The sequence below is a fragment of the Poecilia formosa genome, unplaced genomic scaffold (genome assembly GCF_000485575.1).
Source record: "Poecilia formosa unplaced genomic scaffold, Poecilia_formosa-5.1.2 Scaffold3, whole genome shotgun sequence".
NCBI lineage: Eukaryota > Metazoa > Chordata > Actinopteri > Cyprinodontiformes > Poeciliidae > Poecilia > Poecilia formosa.
The window spans coordinates 5,748,665-5,760,991 of NW_006799942.1; the positions used below are offsets into that span (position 1 = coordinate 5,748,665).

The following is a 12,327-nucleotide window of genomic DNA, read 5'->3' on the forward strand; positions in this document are numbered from 1 at the left end:
CACATACATAAAATTTAATTATATGCTTTATGTAAAAATATTTTCTGGCATTAAAAATGTCAGGTTGTCTTTTTTATGGAGAAACTACTTGTATGCATTGCTCTGCTGTGATGTTGACTCATTCTTCAGCACAAATTATTCTCTCTGATCCTCGGTTCTTTACATACATTTTCAAATTGACTTGGTCCTTTTTACAGTTTTGCTTTCTGTCAAACCAAGTAAGAGTTTCACTGGCTGCGTGTCTGGGACTACCGCTCAGAAATCCACACCTTGTTTCATCTTCAAATTTTCATAAAAAATGCCCCTGTTCATTTCTCCAATCATCCTTCCTTCGATTATATGAAGTCTGCCAGCACCATATGTGGTGGGCCAGCCCACGCCATGATGTTCCCACCTGCAAACTTCACCTTTGGCATAGTGTTTTGGTGGTGATGTGCAGGTCTATTCTTCCTCCAAACATGATGTGTGCACTGAAATCCAAAGAGTTCAACTTTGGCCACGGGTAATTGGATTACATTTTCCCAGTATTTCACTGGCTTGTTCAAATCTTCTGCAGCTTTTCCAGCTAACCTGAAGGGGATTCTTTGTTATATCGTTTAGATAAATGTAGCAAATATATGAAGGTGAAGAAAAAATGCTCTTGGAAAAAAAAGGAACTGAGTGTTGAGGAGAAACATTCAACATTTTGAAAGAAATTAATAAAAAACTGAACCAAAGTGCAAGCGAACAATACTTACAAAAATATAAGTATCATAACTAATAAATCCCTGCTTAAGTTTTGTTTGATTGATTGATTGATTTGCCATGATGAACAAATCAATCAATCAGTCAATCAGAAGCAGATTCAAAAACATGAGCCATGTTGTTGGGCCATTGAGAAAAAAAAATGTATTACTGTTTTCTACCACACTCTATCAAGTTAAATTTAAGCTCACGGAGACACAAGATTGTAAATTAAGTAGAATTTTATGAGATAATGTCTCCCAGCTCCAGCTGTTGCACATTTCCAAACATGTGATCACTTCATTGAACTGAAGACAGGCTTCCAGAGCTTTGCACACTGATAAGTAATGTATGTTTGATAATTAAAGATTTATGAAAACTATTTCAACAATTTCTAAATCAGTATCAAAATCTGATTATGAATATATGATATACTTTGACACAGACCACAGGTAGCCAAGACTTACTTGGAGCATAACTCTTAAAGCTCATTAGCACACAAATTAAAGACTATATGAGGGATATGATGTTGTTATGGCTAATTCCCATGTTGAGGATATTTTAAAAGACTTTAGAGGAAATTGCTTTTTGTAGACAGATATCAGTTCATATCTGAGTTGTAACTACATCTCTAATTTACTCGTTTGGGCTTCGAGTGGCAAATAGTATTTTATTACCGATCCAACAGAGTTTAGTTGGTTCTGCTTACAAGCTGCTATAAATGGGCTGTTTTTGATGGAGATTTTTATTTTCAAACAGTTACAGTATGCCAAAAAGTTTGAGGCAGAGTCAATCAGCAGGAAGGATGGATTGTGCACCATAAATTATTGTTGTGGACATAGATATCAAATTAAGGACATGTAACACTAGTAGATGTATAATGGCATTATTTCTAAATTAAAACAAATTTCAAAGTCAAACTTAAATCATTTAAAATTATTTATAGCTAAATCTGAAAGGCCCTCGCTGGTTTGGGGGTCATTAGCAACAAGTTAGTTTGCTTATGGTTTAAGCATACAAAATCAAGTCATTTACCTTAATAACCTGTATGAAAGTTTATCACTGTTACTTCAACTTCCGTGTCTCTGGAGACTGCCCTCTGGGCTTCAGGCTCAGCTGCTCTCCGTGGTGCTGAAATTGCAAAATTTTAAATCAGAGCCCATAAACCGGAACTTAACAGAGAAAAATACCAAAAGTATTTGGAAGCAGTTGCTAAATGTAGCCACAGTTCAAGCTTTGTGAATGTCTCCCACACTCTTAAATGAGCTTTGCTTCTCAGTCCTCTCTTTGTGTTGCCTTTTCCATCAACCTGTTTTGTTTTTGCTTTGGTAAAACAAGCTGCTTTAGTGATGATATTTTGTGACCTGTTCTTGTGAACATTAATGACCGTCTGCTGGACAACTGTCAAAACAGCACTGCTCCATATCTTGTTTAGGCTATAACATCCCAATAACATGATATTTCTACATGGAAAGTCAATTTTATCGATATTAAATTCAAATTCAAAAATACATTATTGATCTCAAAGCAAAATTGAGATCAATAATGATCTCAGTTGTGGGTCAGTGTTGACTTCATTAATTTTGAGCCATAATTATCCAATTTAGATTACATAAATACTTGAACTATCACCATTTGTGAACTGGATGTAATGACGAGTTTCTTTTTTTTTTTTTTGTGAATTACTAAAATAAGCTAACTTTCTCATGATAGTCTGAATTATTGACATGAACTGGTCAATTCCAAACTTATCTTCCTCCACAGACCCTTAGATCAGCTGACCAGCTGCTTTTAGTTGCCCCCCCCAGCCCCCTGCCCCCAAAAATACAAAAATTAAGAGTCAATGGAGATTTAGAGTAGATCTGACCTTTTCTGTTTTGGCTACTAAACTTTGAAACTTTTTTTTAATCTATTTTATTATTGTGCAGCACCTTGGGCAAACTTGCTAAATGTGCTTCACAATAAATTAGATTAGTACAAATTTAGACAAGTGGAGTGGTAGGAACTGGCAGACTTAACTGTGGACACCCAAAATTATATTTTGTTTTGGGTATCATGTAGCCTGAACACTAAAGCATTACAATATCCTCAGGAAATGCAGGAGAATGTAGAATAATTCTCACTAGAAGGTGACGTAAATTAACATTAAAAAGCTCAAAAATTTACAAGTACCCCTTACCTTTATGCATATTTCCTACCTACCTGTTACCATTTTCAAGCAAAGCCTGCAATTCATCTCCTCCACCAAAGTGAGGCGTCGTTCACCACTTTACGTGTTGACATCAGCGGCACAACGTGCGGCGCCGAACTTGTGCGTGTGTCGTTCGGCGTGCCACGACTCGCCGTTTCTGGTCCATCTTGTGAAGCAGGCAGATGCAGTGTTGTGTGCTGCTAAAGAAGGGGCCGTCCGAGCGTCTGTCCATGAGTCCTCCGCCTCGTCTCGCCGCTTGGGTTGCGCTGTCCAGGTTGTAAAGGCCTCTCAGCCCCGCAGACGGAGCTGCGGTGGGGAAAGAAAGGTAAGGTTACAGCAGGAATGCCACGGTCTGTGGAACGAAATTCTGTGCGTATAGTTGCGATTTGGGATATTGTAGCCGTCCTGTCGAAGTGCCCTGACGTGCGACCAAGCATATGACAGCGCTCTGCAGAGTTTCCAAAGCATGACATCTCAACATATGGCTGATCGGGAGCAGCGACGGAGCTGTCGTCTGGAGCGTCGCCACGCAGCATTTCAGTGCTGGGATGGATGTAGGGCAAAACTTTGTGAGCAGATTACGGGGGTTGGCTTCCACTAACTGCGACAGCACCTTATTACTGAGACAGAAGCCCGTTTTGGATCCGAATGGAAATACTTTTTGTCCACCATTAAAAAAAACACCTCCATAAATATTAGGTGAGCCACTGACAGCATGTAAATAAGTTGATAGGTTGGTTGTTCGTATACTGGAGCAGTAAATGAATCAGCCAGCAAGGAAAGAAAGCAAGGAAGAAGGGAGGGGGAATAAAATGCAGGATCTGTGAAACAAATATGTTGACCAGGTTTTTGGATCCAAAACTCTGCTGAAGTTTGGTTGTTTCCTTGCCCAGTTTATGTGCAGTGGGCAAAACGTCGCGGCGTTCATAAAACCGAAGTTATACGCTTGAGAAACGTTAATTACACAACAATTAGACTAATGTATGTCACAGTTGTCTTCTATAAATAAATAAATAAAATAAATAAATGTAAAAATAAAAATCCCGCTTATTGTAGGCTATGTAAACGTTTAAAAACAATACACGTATTTTTTTTAAAACTAAAATAAATAAATAAATAAATAAATATCTGATGCCTTGTCATAATTAACAATTTTAACACGGAAAGTATAATGTTTCATTTTATACCTGCTTCACGGATCATTCTTGGACAACATCCAGTATAAAACGAGCGTTTTCGCACTCTAAAATATTAATACGCCATGAAATATTTTAGACTGGGATTTAGAAAGATGCAGGTATGAAAAGGTTAAATAAAGGTTAAATAAGGAAATTTAACAAAAGAAAACTGATCAAATCTCTCTATAGGCCTTCAACATACAGACGCAGCGCATCTGAAAAATTTAATTCAGACATCGAGTTATTAATTTATTTTACTTACTTGCATAGACTTCCATTGATAAAACATATATATATGAATGAGCCATCACTTAAAAGTGCATTTTACAATATCAAAATTTTTATTGCTCTGAGTAGCAAAAATAATTATTTGCGTTTAAAAATATTTATTTTGTGTTTTTTTGTAATTTTGTAATTTTTTAAATCTTTTGCTTAATATTTTATTCCTCATTAACAATTTTTTAAAAACAAATTTTGGATATAAAACTGTGAAAAAAGTTTCATATCTAAGCAATTAGCAGTATTGTTTGGATGTTAGGGACCTTCAAAGTACTTTTGGAAAGCGTACATAAATATTTCCTTTCAGCAGAAAATACTGAATTACTCTTTTATGACATGGCCTTCGATGTACGTAAAATTTTTGATTGCTATAATTATTGAAAGTAACTTATATTAACAGATAAATGTGAAAAGGAGAAAAAAAGAGGAGACGGTGACCACATAGTCAATGTTTGGGCCAAAAAATAATCACGTTTATTTATTTATTTATTTATTAAATAATTTTAATCTCCTGTGTCGGTGCTCACACACTTCATATACATTTTATTCAACTCAGTGAATCGGCCTGTTGGCGATGTGATCTACTATTGTTATCCTTTGTTTTATTCTCAGAAATGAATTTTATTTCAACATGAATTGAAGCACGGCAAAAACATCTGCTTAAAAGTGCATTTAAAACACATTTAAAATATTTCAAATAAAAATTAACCAACGGTTAATCATGTAGTGGACCAGAAACAGCTATGTATATTTTTCAACCTAATATTTTTATTTAGGTTGAAATAAAAATATTATATATTTTTTACATTTTTAGTTATTTGTTGTTGTTTCATTTTATTATAAAAGCTCTATTAGTTCTAGTTGAATAGTTGGGTGCGACAGTGTGCAGAAAAAAAATGTGCTCCAGTTAATACGCGTCCTTCGAGAAAGGGGGGTAGAACAGCGTCTATAGGCTGCAGATTATTTATTTATTTATTTTTAGTTTTCTTTTTTGTGTGTGCTATGAAGGAGATTCGTCGCCCAATTAGCTAGTTTAGACAACAAATATACAAATTACTTATCACGCTGGTAACAGTTTTTGAATATGAATACCTTCATTCAAAGTTGACCGCGCCTTTTGCCAAAATGTGACTTAACTGTGACAAATGCTACTGGTCGTGGTTCAACTGCACAGCAGGGCGTGTGGTGTCACTCAGCAGACATTTACAAAGAAAGATCTGTCACCTGATTCGTGAGTCTGGAAAGCCCGCATGTATAGAGAACGGCTCGTAAACGATGTGCGGCCAAACAGCGGGGAGGAGAGAGGCCTCTGTGCTGATTAAAGGGCCCAAGCAATGTGGCAACAGCCAATATCAATACGGCGGCAGGCTCTGTTGGCTTTAAAGTAAATATTAAAATAAATAAGGTTTTTTATTTCCCAAAGCGCGGGTTGAGGTTACAAGCGTACCATAACTGTTCAGTTTAAAATGGAGGGGCACCTGAATGAACGTACCGAATCAGACTGTCGGATTCTGCTAATTTCTTGCTTTGACTTGTTTTTAGAGAAAGTGACTTAATGACTCACTATAGCCATGCCAAGATCATTATGGAAGTGTCTGAAGATTCCCTAATTATAAATGGAGAATATTTATAATTTCATAATAAGTCATCCTGCTGACTCTTTACTGGACAAGAGAGGTGGGGCTAATCTGTTTTGCAAACACAGAACGCCACATCTCTGCCGCCAGAAACAGACATGATTGGACTGACGATTTAATTTTAAATTTTTTTATTTATTTATTTTGCCTTAATGTGCCCACAGGGTATTGTGAAACGAAAACGCGATTTAAAGAAACAGCCTTGAGGCAATTCCAACCTTTGATATGATTTTGAAAAGACTTTAAAAACACACATTTTATATATACTGCTCAAAAAAATAAAGGGAACACTTAAACAACACAATATAACTCAACTATGACCTGCTGGAGGTCATTTTTGTTTGATTTTGTTGTCAGCACATTCAACTTTGTACAGAACAAAGTATTCAATGAGAATATTTCATTAATTCAGATCTAGGATGTGTTATTTGAGTGTTCCCTTTATTTTTTTGAGCAGTGTATATAGTTTCGTGGCATAATATTTTAGCTAGTTAACTATAAAATCAAATGCTTTTCAGGTAATCAGCATTAGAAAAAGAAACTGGGGTCTTCCCACAAAGAAAAAGTACCTGTTCTTTCGTCAAGTTCCTGAAGAATCGAAACTGATATTAATCTGTGGAATTCGTAAGTTTCGTTTCTCTTGAAGCGAAAAGATAGCTCCTGACATTAGGAAAACACCGGGAGATGGAGAACTCAGCAGCAGCATTCGATCTGCATTAACGCACCCTCCCTTTCCCTTTCCTCGCTGTTTTATACCTCTGTGTAGATCTCGCGAGAGCTCCGAGCACGGGCTCAGCTGGCCGTGGCTTTGCAGCAGACGGAGGGAGAAGGCAGGCGAGGCAGGCAGGCAGCATCATGGCGGACAGAGACAGTGGAAGTGAGCAGGGAGGAGCGGCCACGGGCCCAGGCTTCGGCTCCATGCACCTAGCGGCAGGAGGGGCGGGCTCGGCTTCCGGGCTACAGCATGAGACGCAGGAGCTGGCGTCAAAGCGGGTCGACATCCAGAACAAGCGCTTCTATTTGGACGTTAAACAGAACGCGAAGGGCCGCTTCTTGAAGATAGCCGAAGTCGGGGCCGGCGGAAACAAGAGCCGCCTCACTCTCTCCATGTCCGTGGCGGTCGAGTTCCGAGACTACTTGGGGGACTTCATCGAGCACTACGCCCAGCTGGGACCGAGCAACCCTGGGATGGTACAGGACGAACCCAGGCGGGCGCTGAAAAGTGAGTTCCTGGTCCGGGAGAATCGGAAATACTATATGGATCTGAAAGAGAACCAGAGAGGACGGTTTCTGCGGATCAGACAGACCGTTAACCGGGGGCCCGGGTTGGGATCGACGCAAGGCCAGACGATCGCTCTGCCCGCACAGGGACTTATTGAGTTTCGCGACGCTCTGGCTAAACTTATTGACGATTACGGCGTAGAGGACGAGCCCGCGGAGCTGCCGGAGGGATCGTCGTTGACTGTGGACAACAAGAGGTTTTTCTTCGACGTCGGCTCCAATAAGTACGGCGTGTTTATGAGGGTGAGCGAGGTGAAGCCCACCTACCGCAACTCTATCACGGTGCCCTACAAAGTGTGGTCCAAATTCGGGAATACTTTCTGTAAATACGCCGAGGAGATGAAGAAGATCCAGGAGAAGCAGCGGGAGAAAAGGGCATGCGAGCTGCAGCAACAAGAGGAGATGCAGGCGGACGATGGGGACGAGGATTGATAATAGAGAAAACGTGCAAGAGTAATGAAAAATAACAAGAGAATTAAAGTAAAAACTCTACTGTATAAAGAAAGAATCTAAATATTTTAACTGTAAAGGTTTAACTCCAAGGGAGCATCACTCTCAGTATAAGAAACCACAACCTGACAGTTATGACATGTTGTCACTCATCGCTGGATGTTACCCCACTTATCACCATTAATACAGTAACAGGCTGCTAAACAAAGTAATAACATTATATTTGAACATTGATTCCTACTTGACAAACAATATTGAACGGAGTGTTTATTTCCCTTATTAACAGAGAACTTTTGTACCAGTTAAAGCTATTGTTAAAAAAAAAGGAGAAAAAAAAAGTGTTTGCAATGTTCAAACGGAAATATGAGGGGGGTGGGGGTCCTTTACATGTGAGCTAATGACTTCAGCACAAATCAGATATTTTAATTTTTCAAAAAAGAAAAACAAAACAAAATTCCAAATCTTTGTAAAAGATTGTCACATGTACTTGCCATCCTATTTACCTTTACCTGTGAGTAGAGATGTGTTTACACATAAATCATATATGAGGGCTAGGCCTGCTATGGAAACTGGTTAGATGTCATGCAGTATATAAAAAAAGAGGAATATATAGGCATCTTCATGAAATGAAATAAGTGCTATCCTTGTTGTGCAATATGCATTTCAGATAAATCGATTTATATTGAACTGGTCAACAGTTGACATGGCCGTTGCTAGAGGCATTCAAAGAAATATAGATATTGTAATTTTTCTTTTTGTTTGCGTTGAAATTGTTGCCATCCAGATGGATATATTATAGACTATCTTTCTGTCTCGTTGATGCAATGTGGTAATTATAAAAGGTACGTTACGTGTATTTGATAGAGGAAATGCGGTGACAACATGTAGCAATTTGCCCTATTTGCAAATTATTTAACGAGACTTGCACATGAGCTGTGCTAATTGGCCCAGTTAAATGCAGAGACGCATTGAAATGAGTGGAAATGGAGATGCACCGATCGTGATTGATGGTTTTCTTTAAAATCCAACCAGCCAATTCTTTTGTGTTTATCACAGTCTGTTAGAAATTACAGGCATTATATTTTTTCTGATGTCTTTTAGATGTACTTTTTAAAGTGTTAAAAAGAATTTAAAAGTACATGCTATTTGTTGATGTGTTGTTTTTTTTTTAAGCATTTAGAGAATGGAAAAGCTCCCCCCGCCCCCACATTATTTGACCTGCATATAACCGATCAGTGTCGATCACGGCTCAGTCGTCTGATTCCGATCGATTGTTTGGTGCATCTCGACCCTAGAAGTTACTTTTTGTCGACATGTTTAGTTTTTAGAGATGCACCCGATCACTTTTTATTTCGGCCAGTACCGTTTTGTGACTTTCTGTGAACTCCGACATGCGGATGTTTAACAGACTCCAGATTGCAACGTGTGCCGTTAGCTTTTGGTGAGGAGAGGTCTGGGTAAATGATCGGTGCATCTCTATCTGAAACATCTTTTCAGTCGTAAGAGTCTACATGGTGCCATTGAGTGCTATTGCTGCATGTTAATCTGCACTATATGAACCGTTTCATTGATACGAATCTCAAGTTTGAGTACTTTATCCAAAAGGCTTCGGCGTAGTTAAAGCAGAAATGGTAATCAGAATATCACCGTTGGTTTAGAAGGAGCCTCCCCCCCCCCAACCACCCCTAAGGGTAGCACCTGGCTCAGCTGAGGAGGAGGAAGATGATGATGAGGAGGGGGTTTAGTCACCTGTTGGTGGTTCTCCAACTTTAGCCCTACACGTTTAAGGCCTGAGGGGTTACTTTGGACGCACGCTTGCAGCTTTACGTCAGATTTGGGATTGGAGGCAGTCTGGTCTATTTGTAAATATTCGGGCTGCCACTTGTTAAAAAGACTGGTTCTGGAACCAGTTCAGTCGCATCTCATAGATGTTCGATAGCAGTTTTATAAACTCTTTTTGTCAGTAAACTCCAGAGAAACTGGCAACAATCAGATTATTTCAGATTTACCTCATCATTGAATCAAACGACTGCTCCCGCCTTCCAATTGACTGGAAACCAGCAAAACTAGACTGTCCTTTTCCTTGACCACCTTATTTTTTTTTTTTTCGGGAGCGTCCGGATTGAAGCCTAAACCACACCTGTACGGGGGAGCGTCCACTTTGAGCATGTAAAACAACCTGGTGCCTTACACACTCCGCATGCTTACACGCTGGCCTGGTGCTTTGGATTGCAGTTTTAGCTTTTCTTTTTCATGCTTCTTTTCCTTCTTCTTCTTCTTCCAGTTTTGTCTCAGCCCCCTTGTGTGCTAGCGCACGACTCGTGGTGCTAAAAGGGTTTGCTACAAATCCTGGGAGCAGAATTCTTAACTCTCTGCTACCTTCCTTTCTTCCCTATATAACTCCATTGCCATCCCCTTTGTAGCCATCCACGCATCGGCCTACATGTAAACATGGAAGGGGGTGGTCACCTTGATGCAAGACGATGCAGAGGAGCAGGCTTGTGTCTCGCTGAGCGGGGGCTAATTGTGTGAAATAAGACCTCGGCGGTAAGCCCCCACCCCACTTAAATTGCTAATTTTCCAGCTGAAATGGTTAAGTGGTGGTTATATGTGACAGTAAACGGGGAGTAGCGAACATAATTTTTTGTTTTTCCTCTAATTTAAATGTAACTCTACCTTTTCAGCATTATTCCACTTTATTTGTGATTTTTGGACTTTTTTTTTTTTTTTTTTTTTGCCCATAAAAGAAAGAGATATATCTATTTTATTTTTTTGTTTTCCTGTGCAACATTTCATCACTGTGTGCAATATCATATGTGCCAATGGTGGCAATATATGTATATCAATTAAATATATGATTATAATTTGAAAAGCATGTGACTGAATTCCATGTGTTTTTCTCATGAAGGAGTCGTACGCCTTTATTTGCACTCAAAGTTTCACCCTGGAGAGAGAGAAAAGAAAAAAAAAAGCGGAAACCAAGGGTCTTAGCAGCCTGTTGGGTCAAGCAGTTCACTTATGTACTTTAACTTGAAACAGAACATTGTCACTGCAAGCGTGCCCCTCTAAGAAAAGGGTCGTGGGTTGTTGAAGATAGACTTTAAACATCCAAATGGAGGTTGTTCTTGTTTTTGTTTTTGTTTTCTTTGTTTGTTTTTTTATGGAAAAAAGAAGAAGAAGAAGAAATCTCCATTTTTAGCTTTAAGCTAAGAAAAGGTGCTTCAGTCTAATCCTCATTAAGATGTATGGTGAACTGTCTTCAGTGGTTGTTGTGTGTAGCACTTTGCTTTTCCCAGGTTAATGAAACGCCTGACCAATACTTGTTTAACAATGATCTCGTCAAAGAATGTCGTTTTCTCTCTTATGTTGCCTCTTTTTTTTTGTTCAGATGATATATATATATAAATATATGATTTGCTCATTTGATGCATTAAGTATAATTTATGTACATTTGACAAATTTAAAAGAATGAATAAATTTATTTCTCCCACTCAGGGGGAAACTACATTAAAAAAAAGATGTATGTCTTTTTCCCCCCCCCCACCTCCATTTTTTGTTTCCTGTGCAGGAGGTTCGAGGAGCAAGAAAAAGTTTATTTTTGATGTAGTGTTGTCTACAATGTCTGAATCTGCGTTTGCAATGATACTAATTACTAAAGCTTAATTTTACAGCCTCCAACATGCAAACCTTTCAACTATTTAATGACTTATGTCTTCTTGGAAAATTTCAAAGTACTGTATATGTAATAAATGTCAGGCTGTAAAATAAAGCATTACTTTGTTCTCTAATCATCTGGACTGACTGGGATTTGTCAGTCACGACTCGTGACTTGTGGGATTTGTGGCCCTCTGCATTCAATCACATTTCGGTTTTGCCTTTTAATTCTTGATGCAAAACACACGTTTTTTTTTTGTTTTTTTTTTAAATCTCTAGCTCAATTGTTTTTGACAAGATATTTATCTCTTTACACGATTATATTGCTGAAACAATGTCCAGACTTTCAAGAGTAAAAAAAAACAACATTTTCTTTTGAATTATTTTAATTAAGCAACATACCATGGCATTTGAGAAAGAACGTCCTGTTTAAGGATGTGCTACTGCATCCTAATTGGATTTAAGTCCAGACTGACTGTTGGTAGAGTTTTTGTTATTTTACTAAATCCTTGGAAATTCTTATATGGAAGATATACCTTGCAAAAAAAATTTTTTTTTTCTCTCTGGACTTCATGGAACATTTTCCCAAAAGTCTTGGGGATCATGAAAATGTTTTATGGCAAAAATTAAATGGTACTTTATGCATTTTTGGTTGCTTAGAACTGATGAGGATTGAGGATGTAATTAGCATACGTGATGTCAATTTTTTTAAAAAAAATTCTGAATCAGTTAATTTATTTGACATGTGTTAGCAATTACTTTTCTTTTTTTTTGCTTAAGGTTGATTTGGATAACTTTTGTTCTTTAACACATCAAATATTCTTTCAAAACCAGATATAATAGTTTTATATTTATTTATTTATTATTTACTCAGGTTATCTTTGTCTGATATTAAAATGTTTCAGCAGCATTCTGCCCGTATCTAAATTATGAC

General features: G+C 38.1%; 1 protein-coding gene and 1 long non-coding RNA gene across 2 annotated transcripts; one reads left to right on the forward strand and one right to left on the reverse strand.

Moving 5' to 3' along the window:
• Positions 1-1,453: 1,453 nt before the first annotated feature.
• On the reverse strand, positions 1,454-3,015 carry LOC107836810 (uncharacterized). The gene is made up of 2 exons (XR_001662773.1): positions 2,926-3,015; positions 1,454-1,854 (listed from the first exon to the last, which is right to left on the reverse strand). It is a non-coding gene; the product is annotated as an uncharacterized LOC107836810 (long non-coding RNA).
• A 107-nt stretch (positions 3,016-3,122) lies between these two features.
• puraa (purine-rich element binding protein Aa) lies at positions 3,123-10,903 on the forward strand. The gene is made up of 2 exons (XM_016673998.1): positions 3,123-3,239; positions 6,775-10,903. The coding sequence occupies exon 2, from the start codon at positions 6,864-6,866 to the stop codon at positions 7,719-7,721; it is 858 nt and encodes a 285-aa protein (XP_016529484.1). The 5' UTR covers positions 3,123-3,239; positions 6,775-6,863; the 3' UTR covers positions 7,722-10,903.
• Positions 10,904-12,327: the final 1,424 nt, after the last annotated feature.

Excerpts from the sequence above, each read along its gene's own strand:
- puraa (XM_016673998.1), top strand. The coding sequence starts at position 6,864 with ATGGCGGACAGAGACAGTGGAAGTGAGCAGGGAGGAGCGGCCACGGGC.